The 19,138-nt window shown below is 39.1% G+C and overlaps 2 protein-coding genes across 3 annotated transcripts; one reads left to right on the top strand and one right to left on the bottom strand.

The window, feature by feature from the left end:
- The first annotated feature begins 317 nt into the window (after positions 1-317).
- On the top strand, positions 318-14,011 carry LOC139979506 (putative ferric-chelate reductase 1). Of its 2 annotated transcripts, XM_071990376.1 has the most exons (7): positions 318-585; positions 6,135-6,447; positions 7,530-7,628; positions 8,203-8,356; positions 9,068-9,185; positions 9,228-9,259; positions 9,801-14,011. In XM_071990376.1, exons 2-7 carry the CDS (start codon positions 6,151-6,153, stop codon positions 9,857-9,859), a joined length of 759 nt encoding a protein of 252 aa, XP_071846477.1. In that variant the 5' UTR covers positions 318-585; positions 6,135-6,150; the 3' UTR covers positions 9,860-14,011. The 2 variants fall into 2 exon arrangements, with proteins under 2 accessions (XP_071846477.1, XP_071846476.1); XM_071990375.1 differs by having other exon boundaries at positions 326-585; positions 9,068-9,259.
- Positions 14,012-15,132: 1,121 nt separating this feature from the next.
- Positions 15,133-18,660, bottom strand: LOC139979507 (alpha-N-acetylgalactosamine-specific lectin-like). The gene is made up of 3 exons (XM_071990377.1): positions 18,474-18,660; positions 16,878-17,034; positions 15,133-15,460 (listed from the first exon to the last, which is right to left on the bottom strand). The coding sequence occupies exons 1-3, from the start codon at positions 18,581-18,583 to the stop codon at positions 15,242-15,244; spliced, it is 486 nt and encodes a 161-aa protein (XP_071846478.1). The 5' UTR covers positions 18,584-18,660; the 3' UTR covers positions 15,133-15,241.
- Positions 18,661-19,138: the final 478 nt, after the last annotated feature.

Below are 19,138 nucleotides of genomic sequence, written 5' to 3'. Positions count from 1 at the left end.
CCTACTTGTCGGCGATTTTGTTAGTACTGGAGAAACACTCATCCATATACGAATATACATATACATATGTATATGTATATATATATATATATATATATATATATATAATATATATATATATATATATAACCAGTTTGTACGCATTCACATACCAGTAGAATCTCTGTTGTCGAGTGGTACGGGTTTCTTCTCTTTTACGTCTCCCATTGTTTATCCCAACATACAGTTTTTTGTGTATAGCCAAGCCACCTCCTCTTTTTCACGACACTTTCACATTCAGCGTATATAGGAACATGACCTGTGCGGTAATCATATCGCTTCGGTTTACACTGCTTGTCGATGGGCGGGAGACAACACACACACATATTGTTCACAGACTGCACATTTCACTCAGCGGAAACATGTTAAATCGGGTTGTCTATCTTTAGACTTGTTACGCGGAAGTACACTCATGTTTATAGTGCAGTGAAGTAAACCTACGGGATCAGTCGAGGAAACAAGTGCATGAGCTCATCACGTTGGTTGTAACTGGATGTAAGGAGGAGAATTAACGTTCGTTCCTATTATCAACGGTTAACTCGTCTGGTAAGACAAACTATTAAGTACAAAGCGTCTAATATTAATTTCATTTTCACTGATGTAATGTTTATTTTTTAAACAATTTTAAGTTGACATGGGCGTGTGACATTGAATATGGCATGAAGTCATTTCCTTGTTCAGTCGCATATCAGTTTAAGATAACAGGCGTATCATTATAAACAAATATGTAGCTCATTGATTACAGTATATTTTGTTTGCTTACCGTCCTGGCTATTTCTACTACATCACTATAGTATAGCATGCGTATATATAGTAGTCATCAGAACTAGGGCGGGGTCGGGGGACGTTGACGAGAGAAAAAGCTTATCATGTTTTATGAATGACATAACAGAGGCGGTTGCTTTGTACTGAAAGGAGATTCAGAGGGGGGCCCTGTGACATTAATATGCTACGTTCAAGAACTACTTTATATATCACTCACGAACATCATTACTGTGTTGTGTGCTAAGCCAATTGCATGTTTAGGCTATCCGTCACTCTTGCGCGATCTTGCCTTCCGAGTGCTAACCGTCAATACATGATTTCCGTAATAGTTTATAGAAGTATATTTCTGTCTTGATTTGGATATTGATCAACATATTACCTGGTCGGTAAACATTACAGACCCCGAAGTCAAAAATGTGTCAGGAGTGCTTGAAAAATGTGGACCTGCACATGCGCAAAGATCTGCTGCCAGGCACTGAGACAAAGGGTTTCCATGGGTTACTAATTAGGCCTACTAAATTGGAGATTGATCTCAAATTTACGGCTGCACTTTCTACGTTTTTGATTGCAACGTAAAATATGTCACTTTTAATGGCTGAGTTATTCAGCCTGCGTTCGGAATTCGCTGGGTCTAATTCTCTCTCTATCTTTTTTTCCCTTTTTCCCCCATCATCTCGGTTTTACACACCTGTTGTAAATTAGACCTAGGCTATACCTATGTCGTTATAGTAACAAAACTTACTAAAGAACTTATAGTAAAATCATCATACCTGAAAGTATAGCATATAGGAAGGCACAAATATATACACTAGCCTATATCGATCGGATATATTTACCAAATCACTACCACTTACTAGTCATATGGCCTAAGATAGACCAGGGAGTTGTTATGGAACTCCCTGGTTAGACACTGACGGACACCTGTATGTACATATACAGCAAACACTTCACGTATGTGCTTAACCGTTGTAGAGTATTTCTTCGTCAGCCTTTTCCTAACTATAAAATAAAGCGGTCACGTACGTTACAAACATAAAACCCTTATACGCATTTTCCCCGAAATATACCGAATGTGAAACCATGCATGCAGTATATTTATATATTTCCCATTAACGTCGTCTGCTCGAAAATATCACCCTTTCCATCCGCACAGTTTTTCCCCGCATATTACCTGTATAATTAGCCTACATATACGTGTGTGTTTGTGAGATCAATATGCTTTGACAAACATTAAACCATATGTTGCTAGGGTCGATGCATGTTGAAAATGAACTGTCAAGGGATTATCAAAATATGTCTCATAAGATATGTGCTATACCGCCTACAGACAGACATGGAAAGCATTGTTAACATTTAATCAGTTATATGCCTACGGTGATAGGTTTCATCAGTGCCGAAACTATGCAGTAAAAAACCTCAACCAAATCCTTCCCTCACTTGGAACATCCCAACATCGTAAATAAGTCGTCTAATAGTGCGCCTAGAGTGCCATTTGACCTGAATTTCTCCTACTCTCATTGGACGACCAGTCACGTGTTGTTTTCTAACGCTCTGATTAGAAGTAATCGACATGTCAAATGTTATTATAATACAAGCCTAAATGTGGGACTATGTTGGCACTGAGCATAATGAGCCTATACATTTTACTATCGTGGTAGACTACCGGCAAACGTAATGTAGCTAACAGCTTACTGATTTGTTATCCAGCTGTGCACAAACGTCCTACATTATTAAGTCTGATGGGGGAGGATCCAAGAGTTGATACGCTATTATACTTCAACCTGTTACCACGCAGTGTGATCTATCTAAACAAAGGGGAGAGCCAACCAACATCCATTCCCGTGACTGTATTGCCACTTCCGGTAAAACAATTTCGAAACGGATTTACGGTATGACAACAACTCCCTGGTATGATCGTGCCAAGTCAGGGATGATGCTGCCGTTCCATGTTTAACCAGGGAGTTGTTATGGAATCGATACTAATAGCAGGATCTTCCATCAGAGGCTTAATGACAAGTAACAGAAACTTCAACCTGGGACAAATTACAAGGTTAATGAGCCTTGTATTCTGTCAGTTTCTGTTTTACTTGTAATTCAGCCTCCGAAGACGATCCTGCTATAGGATCGAAACATTCAGGCCCACTTGTTACTTTTACACACTCTCTCACATGGTCTCTTTAGTGGATAAACAGTTTGTTAACAGGTTTTTTTTTTGGAACAGTCGTACCTTAGTTCTCCGCTTTTTAGATAATCGGGAAAATCATTATTGAGAAATCCAATTATATATAACCATATACGCTTGCTTTTAATACATTGTAATTAAAGGCATTGAAGACTCGCCCCAAACCGCGTGCCGCCATCTGAAAAAAAAAGTTAACTATCCGTTGCTTGCAAGTGAAGTTTTCTTCTTGTCGCTATACAAAATGCAGGCAGTTATGAAACGTGATACTTAGTTATCTTTTATCTGTAGTCCATGGGCTAGCAGGACCCACCAAGCACCCCCCCCCCAGACTCTCCGCGAGTGGTATCATTTTGTTCAGGAGACCCGTCCGAACAATATTTTGCATGTTACCATTGAAAATGTTGGGATCAACTCTGCATTTCCGCCATTTTCCAAAATGGCCGCCATTTGGAACTATTTTCACCCATATCTCGATGTCTAAGGCTCATAGAGTTATCATTCTGGTGTTTATACCCATGTTTTCTGGGTCAAGGAATCCAGTAAGAACAAAGACATAACCATTGGATCATTGCGCTGCAGCGGCCATGTTGAAATTCAAAATGGCCGCCAATTCGGAACTATTTTTACCTATAACTCAGCTTCTAAGGCACATAGAGTTATAATTCTGGTGTCTATACCCATGTTTTCAGGGTCAAGGAATCCAATAAGAATAACAACATTAACACTGGGACATTGTGCTGAGGAAGCCATATTGAAATTCAAAATGGCCGCCAATTGGAACTATTTTCACTTTCACAAACCCATGTTTTCAGAGTTAAGGAATCCAATAAGATCAACAACATTATAAAATTAAAACAAAATAAAACATTGCCATGTTTTTATCGTCAAGTATTTCACTAGGCTCAGTGATATTAATGCTGAGCCCCTTTGTTGGTAACATGTTCAACCATCTTGAATTCCAAAATGGCTGCTTGGCATTCAGAACTAACATGTGATGCAAGTACTTCTCTAGATTTACAGTTATCCTGATGTAACTTTCCACCTGTACTACAATTCACTCTCACTGTCACTGTCATCGCTTTCTGATGGAGCAGGTAGTGAGTCTTGGTCATCAGAATCTTCATCATCTGATTCACAGCTTGGGTCAAGTACTTCCACTTCGTCCACTAGCGCTTGGGGAAGAATTGGTCCGTCCACCCACAATGGCTCCAGTAAACCAGACTTCAGAGTCCATCCATGACCATCTGTTGGCGATGGAACGTCTTGAATGGGAATGTCTGCACGTCTCCATATAGCGACCTGAGAGTTGATCCCAACATTTTCAATGGTAACATGCAAAATATTGTTCGGACGGGTCTCCTGAACAAAATGATACCACTCGCGGAGAGTCTGGGGGGGGGGGGTGCTTGGTGGGTCCTGCTAGCCCATGGACTACTGTACCTGAGATGTCCATCGCTGTATCTTTTATGCACTGTGCTGTGGGTATTTACCGCAGCTGTATGTACTGTCTGTACACTAGTGTCTAATTACCGGAGGGTAGCAAGCTGTATATGTCTTTCCTGGGATCGATGGTGGTGTCTAACACTTCTGTTACACCTCATTCGAAACTAGGTCAGATTACCGGCATCAGACGATTCTTTGTGCTCGATTCTTCACTCCCTTTAAAGGAGTTCACAATGTTCGGATGAAGGTTAATATCACCATGCACCGGGCACGGATGTGATTAATATATAGAACAGGTTTCCGTCTGCAGTCTATTGCTCCTCTATGCAGTTATCCCAACACTGACGGGGTTTTCCCCAAAAAATTCCCAGAGCAAAGATACTACACTATATAGTGACACTATAGGCGGCACTTTGCATTCACCACTGCGGGTTTGACCTTCCAACACACCGGCTCCGTACCGGGTATACGAGGCACCGGAACCCCCGCCAGGTTGACTCGGGTGCCGAAGGCGTCGATTTCATCTCTGAGTGGCGAAACTTCACCTGAAATAGATGTCACTACGTCAGTGTTCTACATTGTGATTCTCTCTATTTAAAAAAGCATTCCTTTTAATTTCGTTATCGTGATTTGGCAAGAACACCCGTGTGCTTCTAATAGTGAAGTTCCGATCAGCAGTATCAAGTTGATCAACATGATAGCACGTTGTGTTATTTCATGTGCTCAATCATGTTGAGATGTCTTATATATTCATAACCAAGTATAATTAGCAATTTATACGCCCGCGTGCTCACTTCATAACAATGCCGCCATCTTTCCGAATCATTTCGATGTATTAGTTTGGTGGTGAAATCATTGAAATGTCACCTAGGCAGTGCTTATTAATAACACCTTTGACAGGCGTTCCTATGGAACGCGAAAAGGGCAACCATATTTCGTTGTCTAAACTAAGTTTGTTGCTGTCTAAACTAAAGTTGTTTCTGCTGTTTTATCATGTTGTTGCTCAAACTTACGTTGTTGTCTAAACTTACGTTGTTGTCTAAACTTGCGTTAAACTTATCAACGAAATAAGTTTTCCCTTTTCGCGTTCCATAGATTTGAACCCTATGATATGCGGAAGCTGAGTACATAACATTTTGTTAACTATAAGTAACTTGGTACTTGACTTGGAAAAAAAGGACTCTGACCTGGAATATTTAGATTTTGCTTTTACACATTGACATGAATGTTCTTTTCTGTATTCGGCTACAATTGCAGTGCTAATGTGAAAGGTTTGTGAGGGCAAAAGGAAATCACCATGCACTTTTACATGCCTTTTTTTTTCAATTATAGAGTGTTGAGTTATTTGCGAGTATGTTGTCGATGTCAAGTGGCGAAAACATGGACGTATATATACGATTCAATTATTAATCTCACTTTGGAATGTCTGTTTGGGTGACGGCGGTGTATTGGATGAAGTAGCTCTCACCACAGATGTATAATCATGTATAAATATATATATATATATATATATATATATATATATATATATATATATATATATATATATATAATAGAATGGGTTGCGTGCACACCTATATGCCCACCTGTCTGTCTGTCTGTCTGTCTGTCCGTCTGTCTGTCTGTCTATCTATCTATCTATCTATCTATCTATCTATCTATCTATCTATCTCCCTCTCTCATCTGTTGTCAACTTTTGTTTCAGGATTTTGGGTTTCACGATGACGTATATAATATTGTGCATACTGTCGATGGTGGTCACGTGTTGGGCACATGGTCACGATCATCATGGTCATGATCATCATCATGAAACATTCTGTGACATGTTTTCTCTGAACGATACCACCTGCTTTAACTACCCGGATGAATGTACCGGAACTCCCGATGCACCGTGTGAAATTACGATGAGGATGAGTGCGCTGGAAGATGACGTCTTCACGTTCCGGCTACAGGGCACATTCGAAAGAGATGTAACTTCTGGTTGGGTTTCTGTCGGGTTTTCATCCGATAGAACTATGGTAAATAAATCATGTCAAAAGGTTATGAGAGATTATAACATTACCATGTCACCTACATCAGGTAGATGATAGATCAGCGGGATATAGATTTTTGGGTTTGGCCACTTAATAACATAGCTGCATGGTTACTCATTACAACCAAGTGTAAAATGAAGGCAGGTATACTTTTACTGCAGTCAAAGCTGTACTATAACATCTGGAGGTACTGACCATCTAGAATTACACCAAAGACGTTCACGAATGTACTATTGAATTCAAATAATTAACATTCTCACCAAGGTGAAGAAAATGCTTAAAGGGTGGTCGCAAAAGTGCTTGTTGAAGTTTTCGAACACATACGGTACGTGACCATTAATATACCTTCTAGCGTAATTAAAGGGGGAGGGGGCAATCCAGTATAATGACCTTCATTATAAGACGAACTGTCAATTTTAGTAGTATATGTTTCAACGGAGACGTAGGCTGTAAATACTACCATCCATGCACATGCTATATAAAACGATAAACTTTACATTCCATTATCTGTTTAGCGGATTTCCATGTTGCTTCTCTTCGCTTCAACTCTATAAGAAAAAAAGAATCGTGCTATACACGGTTTCTTCTTTCTTTAAATATTTTAATTTAATCCGAGTTTTGACAGATCCTTGAAAACCGCAGTTATTTCGCAAGCTGCGATTTGCTATATTTTCCATTCTTTTCAATCATGCCTATAAATATCAATAAAGCGGCTGAACTATCAAGTTTAGCACTAGATGATTAAATCAGCTGTTCAGGAATCGGTATATCGCTTAGCCTAATTTCTAGCTGAGCCTGAACAGTGTGATTTGAATCAATTGATTTGACGTCACATAGTCACATACCGTAAGTTATTATAGTACTGCCATGAGCTGTGCCTAGTTTATGATAGATTTTTTTGGCAAAGTAAAATGATAATGTAATATAAAACATAAAAAATAATAGAACAAACGATAAGTAAAATATAAAAAATTAAAAAAAAAACTTAGCAGTTAATGTATTCCGCTATATTGCCCCCCCCCCCCCAAGTCCCTTGATGTGACCTCTTTTTTTTATTTTGACGACAGGGTTCTGATGAAGTCATAATGTGTACCCGTAGTGAGTCTGGTACAGTTGAAGTCATCCATCGATACAATGAAGGGCACACAAACCTACCAAAAGGTGAGGTAAGGATATTCTTTAAGACCCCAAAATGACGTAGCAGGGAAGTAATTTCTTTGGTATTGATATTCTACCTGAATTAGGCTTTACACAAATGGTGTGACAGATACTCGGGTGACACCACTGGGCTGAGTGTCACTCAAGATTCAAATTTGGTAGGTACCATACATTTAGGAAAGTGGCCCATGCCCATGGCATGTTATATATGTTTTATTTGCCATAGAGATATCAATCTATAAGTAAAACAGAATAGGGGTTGTGAAATATATATATATATATATATATAAATATCTAACAGATAAATGAGTTGGAAAATCAACAACAGTGCAAAAACTTCGAGCCTCCACCGGGATTCGAAACCCGGGCCTCCCGCTTTGTACGCGGACACCCTAACCACTAGGCTATATGGACGCTGATTGTATGTCCAGAGGTTCGAAACCGGTAAGGAAGGTCGTAATTCCACTGTAGGCGTTTGTTACCTGTATCGAACAATACTAGTTCTGTTTTTGGTGACATAATTTGCCTTACTGGGATAAGTACATACCTATAGTATTACAAATATTATATATTCTTTGACAGACAATAACAGGTCTGAGAAAAATTGAAGAATCTTTCAACGAAAACTTGTTCTCCTGTGCCTTCACCATACCAGCGGGAATCAGAGCAGCCAATACCTTTGACCTTAACAGTCCGCTGTACCTTTTCTTTGGTACTGGGCCCATCAGCTCAACTGGTAATATAAATGACTTATGATTTACTTGTCCATGCTTTCGTGGGTAAAAGTTATTGTTTTTAAAATATCTACAATGTTCTTCTTCTCGAAGCCTTACCTACCAAAAATGTATCCATTTTCAGTTGTAAAAATACATTTCCCCCCGTATGACCATATAGCTAGATATAACACGATATACAAGAATAATGATGAATCATTTTGATCAGCAAAGTGGAACCAGCACGGGTGAGCAGACCCTACAGACAATCTGGCAGCTCCCAAGGGCCCAGAGCAAAAGGGGATGGGAAGGGGGGGGGTGCTATAGCCTCTTAAGACTAATGATCCCATCGAATGTTGTACGTTACCGCCCATGTTATAAGTTCCAAACTTCAAGTGCATTATTCATTGAAGATAAGCCGCGTTAAAATGAGGCTATACTCGACACTTTGTTTTACGTGGGGGGGGGGGGCCGGGGGGAGTCGAGTACCCTCACACAATTTGTTGTTGCCGTGTGTACCGCCGGTGGAGAGAGAGGGCGTAATGATATCATATATCAGAGTTTCCAGACGGTGTCATCACCTGGTGTACTTATTAATTCATTAATACCTACTAATTAATAGTAATTTAAAAAAAAAAGACACGAAGGTTGTCATGGTTTGATATTTTGTCATGCTAAATTTTCAGAAATTTTAAAAGAAAAAAACTTCTTTTTGTCCCCATCTTTCCTTGAAGGTGATCCTACACGGCACTGGAGGAACCCGTACATTAGTAACGAAAGAATCAATCTGAGCAAAACGGACATGTTTCATAGTGTCAATGTATCAATGAGCGTGGACCATGACCATGACCATGACCACGACCACGACCATGACCATGACCATGATCATGACCACGACCATAACAGAGCTGCTCGACTTATGGGCGGTAAGTGTGGTATTCTATGTATATTGAGCAGATTGCTGCTCATAAATACGCAATAGACCTATAAGGAAATAATATTATGATCGGAATAAAAAAAACTTTAAAAAAAATCGTGTTACGGCCAACGATTACAGAGCTGCTCTCGGTGGGAAATTTTGTTTAATTTAATTTAATTTTATTTCATTTGTTTTTATCATTCCTTACCGCAAAAGTTTTTTTTTTCATCTCTTTTTTGGGGTAAACTTCATACTTGATATTTAAATCACAGGTCAACAGGTCAAGTTCTAAAAAAAACGTATTTAAAATAAATTAGGCTACACTAATGCAGGAGCATTGTTGTAATGACCGACGCTTATGTATGACACTTATCGTGTGTCCATTGTGCCAGCGTATACGGGTATTGTTCTCTCATTAAATGAGAGTTTTTGTTTTTTCATGGTAGGTATTTCCGTATAAGTAAATAAAGCTCCTTCGTAAATGCAACGTAGAAATACAAGTGTACGATATTTTCAGTTTATTAGTTATAACCTCTTCTTTCATGCAGATTTTGTCTATATCATCGGTTTGGCACTTTTGTTGCAACGGCTGTTTCTTCGAACCTAATTCACAACAAGGACTGCTACTGTGGATCGCCCTTATATTACACCCTCACCATGACCACATCCAACCCCCACACCCACACCCCAACCCCCTCTGGATATATTCTCATCATATATACGCTTATCTGAATAATAATCTTAATTGAGTTGTTTATGCTTGATAAAATGATGCACGTGTGCGGAAAACAATTTTATAATATTCCAATTAAATATTTCTTTTTATAGTCTTATCATAGCAGGCTCGATATCTTACACTTTCGTTGCACCCTATATCTTAGGTTAAAACTCAACTTCTAGTGCCTTCGAATGTCCTATTGCATTTCTCGATGTTTGATGCTTCGGGAAGTGTTTATTTTAGGAATAAACAGCAGTCTTCTTACGGACCAATTTACTTCGCTCTTTTATATTAAATGTCATACTCCTAAGAAATCATATGGAAAGTTGTCAAAAATTCTCGAAAGAAAAGCTAGCAAACTTATGCCAGAATGTGCCAAAAGTTAGAAAGCTGAGTCCGAGGGTGGTCGTTTTCATCTCAATATCCCAGGAAACAGAACCATTCATGTCGATTGAAGACGGTGTAACTACGAAACCTTGAGTCAGACTTGAGACTGAGCGAGATAACATCGTGGTTCGTTCGTTACCAGGTTCAAAGAAACGATAGAGGGTGCTATTATAATACCTAGGCCTAGCCCCGGATTTACGACTGATCACAGTACGTATAGATTTGCGATGAACACTAGGCCTAACCTACAAATAAACTGCGTAGTCTATGCTACTCTTCTGTAACCCTACTCAAATACTAATAGTCATTATGGTATTGTATAGGTCTAGTTACTTATAGAAAGCCGGGTTACTCTACTAAATAGTGAGTGAAAAATAAATGTTAAAAACTGTTCTCATTATATTCATTCAATATGGGTGCAATAGTTTTCTCATTTCCACAAAAAAACGCCATGAAGGAAAACCAAAATTGACACTTTTGAAAAAGTTAAAATCTTTGCAACAAAATCACCAAATCCATTAAGCAGAGTAGGGAGCGCTGCCCCCACCCCCCCCCCCCCACAAACTTTTTTTCCCATTTAGAAAAGTACCGTCGTCATACACAATTATGTTGATACGAGAGCTAACTATTTTTCGGTAAAAATAAATTGGGGTGAGGTGGGGGGGGGAGGGGCGGGCGGGCGGGCAAGTTATGTGCGCAGCATATTCAGGAGTTAGGCAACTGCAGCTGTTGTCTTCAGTTACTCTTTATCGAGGAACTTATTACAAAAGTTACTGCTTGAGTCAGTTCAAATTCAAAGCTATCCAATTCAAAATCAGTACGGTTATATCGATAGGAATACTGTATGTTCTGTATAAAACTGAGCAGGCCACTAAGTAGCAATTTTAAGCATTTTGATTCGGTACATAATGTCTCTTAACTGTGTAAAAGTGCAACAGTTTTCAACAGAGGAAAATTCATGTTTGATCCATGAATATCAATCCCAGTGTAATCAGAAGGGATTCTATAAAATCACAGAACATTTCATTTTTGGTATTGGTTTCTGTAGCTCATAATAATGCTAGACAATCAGTCTCCAAAAAAAAAAAAAAAACAGCGATGCACAACAAAGTATAGACTGATATATGGGTATACTTCATCGTCAGTCCATTTCTCACCGTGATGACACTTCATAAACATATGGGAAGTCAGGTCTCAAAAGTTCATGAAAGAAAGAGGGAGTATAGACTTGATTCAGTGGTCTTTATGACCGATAACCATTATACCTACCCCTCCCCCCCCCCACCCCCACCCCCACACCCATGTTTACACTGTGACACGGGATCTCTGATGGTTCAAACCTTGGTCTCTGTGTGTTCTCTGAAGTCATTTGAATATATATCATGTTGCTATGAAAAGTAATTGCTGCAGTTAATAAATATCTTACACCGTTAACTGTAGCGTCACATGTTCGTTTTTTAACTCGAAAACTAACACCTCCCCAAGCATCAAACATATCTGAATATATTCCCAGAACATCCCTCTACAACTCTCAGCTTACAATCCTTGGTACAATATAGGTGCAACGAAAGTCAATTTTTAGGCACTTTTTTGTGCACGTGTATATTGCCTACTAGTATTATGTAAAATTATGATGATGTCATTAAGCATATACAAGAGGACATGGAAGTGATTTGCCGATAAATGCATATATCATTAACACAATAGATAGGTAGGTAGGTAGATAGATAGATGGATAATTAGTTAGTTAGTTAGTTGTAAAATATTAAAGTACATCTTAAACTTGTAAAATAATACAGTTTTCTTTTGTATAGTGTTGACAATAGTGGCAGGAATTGATTTCGAAAGCTATATATTGATCGATAGAGTTGCTGAAAAGAAAAGTTTGCATTTAATGATAGTGGCAAAGCTTGAAAATAATTAATGTACAAAATGTTCCCCTACTGACACCCCCCCCCCTCTTCCCTTGAGGGACGTCAATCATGGTGGACACGACCCCTACCCGACTTTCGGAAGGGGTGGGGATACAATATCAACCCCCCCAAGTTTAGTGTTTGTCTCGTGCATATAGGCGCTAGGCCTGCCAAGCTCTTCATGTCCCGTGCATTTCATTAAAATTTACTCAAAACATTGTGCTATGAGATTAGTAGTTATTGCTGTTTTAATATTGGTTAGCAATGCTACTCATAATAGTTTTAAGTGTTTTTGATATAATTACATATTTCTTAGGAGTTTTGAGACATGCATATATATGGTGCTAAGCTGCTATAGTCATGCTTTTATAACCATGTTACTCATTATACCTCAAGTTCTAGTTTAGTTGTTATGTACACAGTGGCGTGGAAAGTACTTTTGAGTGGGGGGGCTGAAGACCGATGGCCGGCCTGGGGGAGGGGTCTAAGGGGAGGGGGTGTCCCCCTCCCCTTTGGAATTTTTTTGCATTTCCAGGTGGCCTCAGATGCAATTTGGTGCAATATAGCACACTTCAACTCCCACTCCATTTTGTAAAGAATTTTGCATTTTCACCTGGCCTTAAATGCAATTTGGTGCTCCAAATGAGATTTTTTTCTCATTTGGAAATGAAAAAGGGGTTTTCTGACTTGCGGAGCGGGGGGCGGAATGATACTTCCGCCCCCCCATATTTTTCACTGGGGGGCTGGCGCCCTCCAGCCCCCCGGTTCCTACGCCCTTGTATGTACATAAGTTCACAAAATATTTTATTTGTGTTTTAACTGATGCCAACTACAGGGCCGTAGCTTGCGGGTGGGGGGGGGGGCAAGGGGGCAGCTGTCCCCGTTAGATGTCCACTTCCTAAATTAAAGTAGGCTAACGATAATGTGATCGCCTGCACAGTATGCGCTTTTTGAGTTAGTTTAGTGATACGATCATTTCAAATCTTCTGATTTAATTAGTCAGTATAGTGTGCAACCTCAAGATTCTAAGCATGTATTGTAGTAATGGCGTTCAAAAAGAACACATGGTTTATGTTAACTACTCGTCATGTATATGGTAGCATACGCCTATTAAATTCCCCATTGACTTACACACTAACTCATAAATGTGGTCTTGAAGTCTAGATAGAAGTTCTGACTAGCTAAACGCTACCCATCACTGGATAGCTGACAAGTTGGCAATTCATGGCACCATCAAGTTTCCATGCAGTAAGGCGAGCCCCCGGACCACACCCGGTAAAGGCTTAACGCCATGCCGCTCGCGGACTCGTTCGGTTTTATCCCGTGTTCAGTCATTTATGCCCCACCCCCCCACACACATACACATTCAATTCGGATTGACGCCCCTGCCTCCCCTTTTGCCCCCCCCCCCCTCGTAGCATAGAGCATGATAAACGAAGCAAATATCGCCTGACAGATGTTTTTCCTAGTGTTTATAGTTGTCTGTCTAGCATCGCTTTCTATAAATTTACGTTCTGTTCACGCCAGGGGGTTTAAACAGGGATCCCAGTGGAACTATACCTGCTTTCGGCGTACATTGGCAAAACATAACGACGGTGAAGTCGCTGTAAAAAGTAACAGAAACATCTTTTCTTTATCTTGCTTGTATTTTGCTATTGAGATTATTGCTTAATTGTCTGTTTTCTGTAACCTTCACCATAAACCATATTCTTTATTGAATAAAGTAAAGCCAAAAAAAAAATACATGCAATATTTAGTGTGAATTATTTTCTATGATTCTTTGTGTTTCTATGGGTGTGTCTGTGGGTGCGTGTATGTGTGTGCATGTATGGAGAGGGTGTCGTTCTTTATTGTTTTCAAGGAGATTTGTTTTTTGTATGACGTCAGCCTCATAAAACAATAATCGAAACAAAAGTATGATAATTCGTGCTCAATTTTCGAGGTTGTTCACTTTACAGTAGTGGTACTTACTAAACACCATCAGCATTGACTTAAAATGCTAGAATGTCAAATTATGGTTACATGTTTTCAGCTAGCGTTTGTATTTCTAACTCGCCCTAAACATCTTCAATGTTTTCTTTTCTGTCTAATTTGACGGTTCTCTATGTCTGAGAATAATATAGAAATAAACAGGAAAACATAACTTGACATTGGATTTTTGTCCTAGCAATTTTAACATGCCTAACATTGGAAACAAGACTGATGAACTTTAATACCCTCTCGCTAATGGTAGGAGACACCACACAAAAACAGTGTTGTTTTTATTATTAATCTTCTTGCTATTGTGTAAAATGAAAACAAAAAATAGGATGGCACGGGTAAACTAAGACACATTTCAAATGGCACCTGCAGAGTAACAAAGCTTGATTTACGAGTCGGGTAAAAATTATTACTAGTGTGAGTACCCGCTTTTATTATCCCTACCCCCCCCCCCCCAGGGGCGGGGGAAGAAGATTCAATCTGGGAGAGCCTGGCACAAACTTTTAGGAGGCATTAAATTGGGATATATATGGTTTTTATTTTAGGGGGCAACCACAATATCACCTCACCAAATCTTCTTTGCACTCTGTATCAAAACTTTTAGTATTTGAATAGGTACATTTCAATTACATTTTTTTAAATCAATTTACTCAACAAAATGAGTACCAAAACATTGAGAAAAAGGATACTTGTCTGCAACATAAAGTCACATTTTTATTTTACATAGTGTAGCGCTTTTGAGTTTTATAACGCCTGGCTGAGGGGTGGGTGGGGGTGGGTGGGGGTGGGTGGGGGGGGGGGTAGCGTGTTCCACCACATCCACTGCTTTTTTCCCTACGTACGTAGGTACATGCGAAGAAAATGACGTCACGAAACTTACAATGCTATAATATGGCCATGAAATATAGTCACATGACTTCAACTTTATTTTGACTATGCAACTAAGAGACAGCGAGAGAGAGATGAAAAATGAGGGCGTGTGTCAGTATACTTAGAGATCTGTTTCACAGATATAAGCGCGCTTCGCCTCGCAATTTCCATCATCCCATTTGCCGGTTTCATCCGGGTATTTGGTCACCATGGTGCCACAGTTGCTTGCAATTCCTCCATCGGGTTGTGTGCCACCCCAAAGAGTAAATGTAACTGCAGCTCCATCGCTCCAGATCCATTCACCCTCTTGGTCGATATCGTTGAACCCGGTCCAAAAATACTGTCAAGAGATCATTGAAAACCTCATTTTCTTTTCATATTTAGAGTATAGTCTTGTTATAAATTTTCATTTGAACGTTGTATATTTACGTGGATTGCGATGATTGGTTCACATACTATACTCCACCGTTAAAGATAGGTACATATTATACACAGGAGAGTGGCTAAGGCCTGGTGATTGGGGGTGGGGGTGTAGTAGCTGAAATTACAAATGGATGGGTTTTGAAGCCCGAAAATTCCGACTGCTGCCTTGTACCCCGCCCCCCCCCCCCATACTCCCCGCGCTACTCGTCAATGATACGGTCAGTGTCAGTCAGATACCCAATTTTTCACGACTGCACTTTTGTTCCGAACTTTTGTCGATACATTTTGTACCCTGGGCCACTGGCCTTCACTTCACATACTTATTAATCACTCTAGTTAACGCAAGTAAGCAACTGAGTATAAGTTATCTGCTTAAAGGCTACATAGACTACTAACCACAAAAGCTATGTTAATTTTTGACTATTTGTAGGTCAATTGTGACCGATTTTTTTTTCAATTTGTAGGTCATTCACAATCACAGGAATATATGAATAGGCCTAGGTAAATTAGAGTGCGACAGTAGGAAATTCCGACTGTCGCTCTCAAATTTTCCAACTGTCGTCAGATTTTCCGAGTTTGGGGTGAGATACCCCACCCACCCCCCCCCCCCCCCCCGTCCCTGGTTAAACATGTGCATTAAATGTCCACCGAAAAGACCAACGATGACGTTCCCAGTGTCTAACTGGCGTATTCTCGGCCGGTCTCTTATACCAGGAATGCGGTCATGTGCATGATTATTACGTGTTATCAGAGCCGTATATAGAGACGCTGCGTGTTTATAGTGTAAGAGCGCCCTCATTTTTTAAAGAAAAGTTAGCCAAGAACGAACTGAGCGTGATAAAAGAGTGACGTCACACAAGTGTCAAACTGACTCCGTTGTAATAAAATGGACCAACTACATCATGAATGTAAGTCGTTTCATGGTCACGTGTTACATTTATAGTACGGATGTTACTATCAGAACGAACCCGAGCACAATAAACAGAGTGATGTCACAACAGTGCTGAGGTGAACCTATTCTTAAAAGTAAATGACAGTGTAGTGTATAGCCTCTACACTAGGTTTAGAAATCAGTCTGGTTAGGTCGTAACAAACGAAAGGCATGGAGGTGAAGGTCAGAACACTTAATTCGCCATTTCGCAGGATCTGCAAAACCTCACACAAGTAGTAAAAAAGAAACAATCGTTTCCCCCATGCCAATTTTGTCAACTTTATCAACCCATCGCCCCGCCCACCTTGCATACGCATATGCTTTACGCGGATATATTAATTAATTAATACGCGGATATATTATGCAATGTTTGTCCCACATGGCTTGCCATATACGCACGTACCTCATATCTGTCTCCTTCGAGCGGGGCCAGCATGGAAACCCACCAGTTGTACAGCCAAGTGTCTTCCGCTTCTGATCCGATTGATACAAGGTGACCATTTTCAGCTTGGCATATACCTTCAGCTTCTTCCCATGTTTGCCGAAATTGATTTTCAAACCTTGAAAAAGACGATTATTTTTGTGTTAGCCTTGTAGAAAGTTTCTTAATAGTTGTTAAATGTCAAAATACACATAAGAGGGGCAAATTTAAGAGCATGATATATATATATACATGAATCCTTTCCAAATTTTGTACCGCGTTCCAGTGTATTAATATACTTATATAAATACATGATCTTTTCACATCTGTGATCGTTTTAACCCAGATAACCCAAAAATTGCTGCCCCCCCCTCCCCTTTCAACCAAATGTTGAGAATGTACAGTACATGAGGATCGATGCCAGATGCAAACAAGTCATCGGAAATATCGAAGGTATGAAGGATGCTTCTATAGAGACACAATCTCCTAATGATTCGGCTATTAGAGAAGATCATTCGGTGTTTTTCGGGAGACGAACGATATCGGTAGCGAATGTCATGTAAACAGAAAATCCATATTGTTACAAAAATTGACCCACGTTTACTACCGAAAAGATCATTTGAGCAAGCACAAAAGAATAATGTTTCTGTTATGTAACAAACTTGATTTTCGGACAATTCAAGCACAAAAAAAGATTGTTTCTGTTAGATAACAAACTGATTTTCGGACAATTGTAATAAACCGAAAGTTTTATGACAACAAAAAAAGAAGAAGGAAAGTACCGGTAGATTACAAAGGCTGATATTAAGGAACTCCAAAATTTCATGACCACTTGTTATAACTTAAAAAAAAAAAAAATTCTCAAGAAAGGAAAAAACATAGTCTTGGCTTCAAATTAGCAACAGACACCCAATGATGAAACTTAACACTATTTGTCAGTAAGACAAACTGGTAATATGTTGTAAATATGTTATTGTTTCAGACAACAAAAATCTTGTTTTTCCTTCCTTCGATTTCTCCTTCTTCTCTGGTGCTGACGTATCTGTCAATAATGTGCTAATCTTGTCTCTTTCTATTCAAATAATGCGCCTGCGTTGTTTAAAGGGTAATACCTCGAGTGAACGTGTTTTTTTCTTCTTTTAACCGGTCTGTTACATCAAGACTGAAGTTATACCCTCCATTACACCTTCAAATCATAAGTAAGGGTTAACATAACCTTTAAATATGGTATTGCGTTCTAATAGGATAAACAGCATTCTGTGGGCTATATATATATATATATATATATATATATATATATATATATATATATATATATATATATATATATATATATATATATATATATATATATCGTACGAGACATGAGGCTGTTTTGGCATATTCGGTCAACTTAACTGCAAAAGCAAGTGATAAATGATTGTTCTTGCGTGAAACATTCTCAGCTTCGTCAAACTTAAGTAACCGTACAATATATTATCACATTAATTCATTATTGATCAATGAAGATATTGATAATTCAATTAACAGACCCGTCACCTTAAGTACTTGTTTTTTTGGCTGATAAACCGAACTTACCTATAGCATTTACCTGCATACTCAGTCCATTCTGACTTGCAACTTGTCCCTAGGCCTGCGGCCGCAGAAATAGCTGCCAAACTGAACATGAAGAGGAAAACTTGATCCATCCTGTATTATCTTTCTGTGTCTTAGCTTTGCACGTTTGCTCTTCAAAACTTATCACAAACTGTGTTAGCATGAGACTACAACCGCATCTTTTTATATAGTTTTCACTTTCATGTAAAACCTTAAAAATGATTCTACGGATGATGAGTCAAATTAAATTCTGTTTTTGTTTAAAATTTATCACGGGATGAGATTGGCGTCTAATTGGGAATGAGGGGGGGGGGGGGGGGAGGGGGAGCTTAGGCACGTGATCGTATCAACCAATTACAATCTTGGAATGTCAACCTGCAGTACAAAACGTTTCAAATTAAACCTTTCTTTTTTTTTTATTAAAAACAAAGTACTTGCTGGTAGCAATCTTTTCTTTAATGAAGATGATCATATTTCATAACCATGTTACCCTGAGTGCCAAACCATGAAGCTATATTTCGTTAATAGCTTCATGGCTCAATGGTATAACCGCATGAATAATCTTTCAGAGTTACGTTATTTTCAACGGAAAAGTTTCCTTCATCCGAACAGGTACAGGAAGTTGGTTATTATAGCGTCAATAATTA

The sequence above is a fragment of the Apostichopus japonicus genome, chromosome 14 (genome assembly GCF_037975245.1).
Source record: "Apostichopus japonicus isolate 1M-3 chromosome 14, ASM3797524v1, whole genome shotgun sequence".
NCBI lineage: Eukaryota > Metazoa > Echinodermata > Holothuroidea > Aspidochirotida > Stichopodidae > Apostichopus > Apostichopus japonicus.
This window is presented reverse-complemented; position numbering and strand designations above follow the sequence as displayed.

Excerpts from the sequence above, each read along its gene's own strand:
- LOC139979507 (XM_071990377.1), bottom strand. The coding sequence starts at position 18,583 with ATGGATCAAGTTTTCCTCTTCATGTTCAGTTTGGCAGCTATTTCTGCG. Across the intron at positions 17,035-18,473 it reads TATGCAGGTAAATGCTATAG|GTTTGAAAATCAATTTCGGC; the intron begins GTAAGTTCGGTT and ends GTCTTTTTCAAG. Across the intron at positions 15,461-16,877 it reads TCGAAGGAGACAGATATGAG|TATTTTTGGACCGGGTTCAA; the intron begins GTACGTGCGTAT and ends ATCTCTTGACAG.
- LOC139979506 (XM_071990375.1), top strand. The coding sequence starts at position 6,151 with ATGACGTATATAATATTGTGCATACTGTCGATGGTGGTCACGTGTTGG. Across the intron at positions 7,629-8,202 it reads CAAACCTACCAAAAGGTGAG|ACAATAACAGGTCTGAGAAA; the intron begins GTAAGGATATTC and ends ATTCTTTGACAG. Across the intron at positions 8,357-9,067 it reads TGGGCCCATCAGCTCAACTG|GTGATCCTACACGGCACTGG; the intron begins GTAATATAAATG and ends CTTTCCTTGAAG.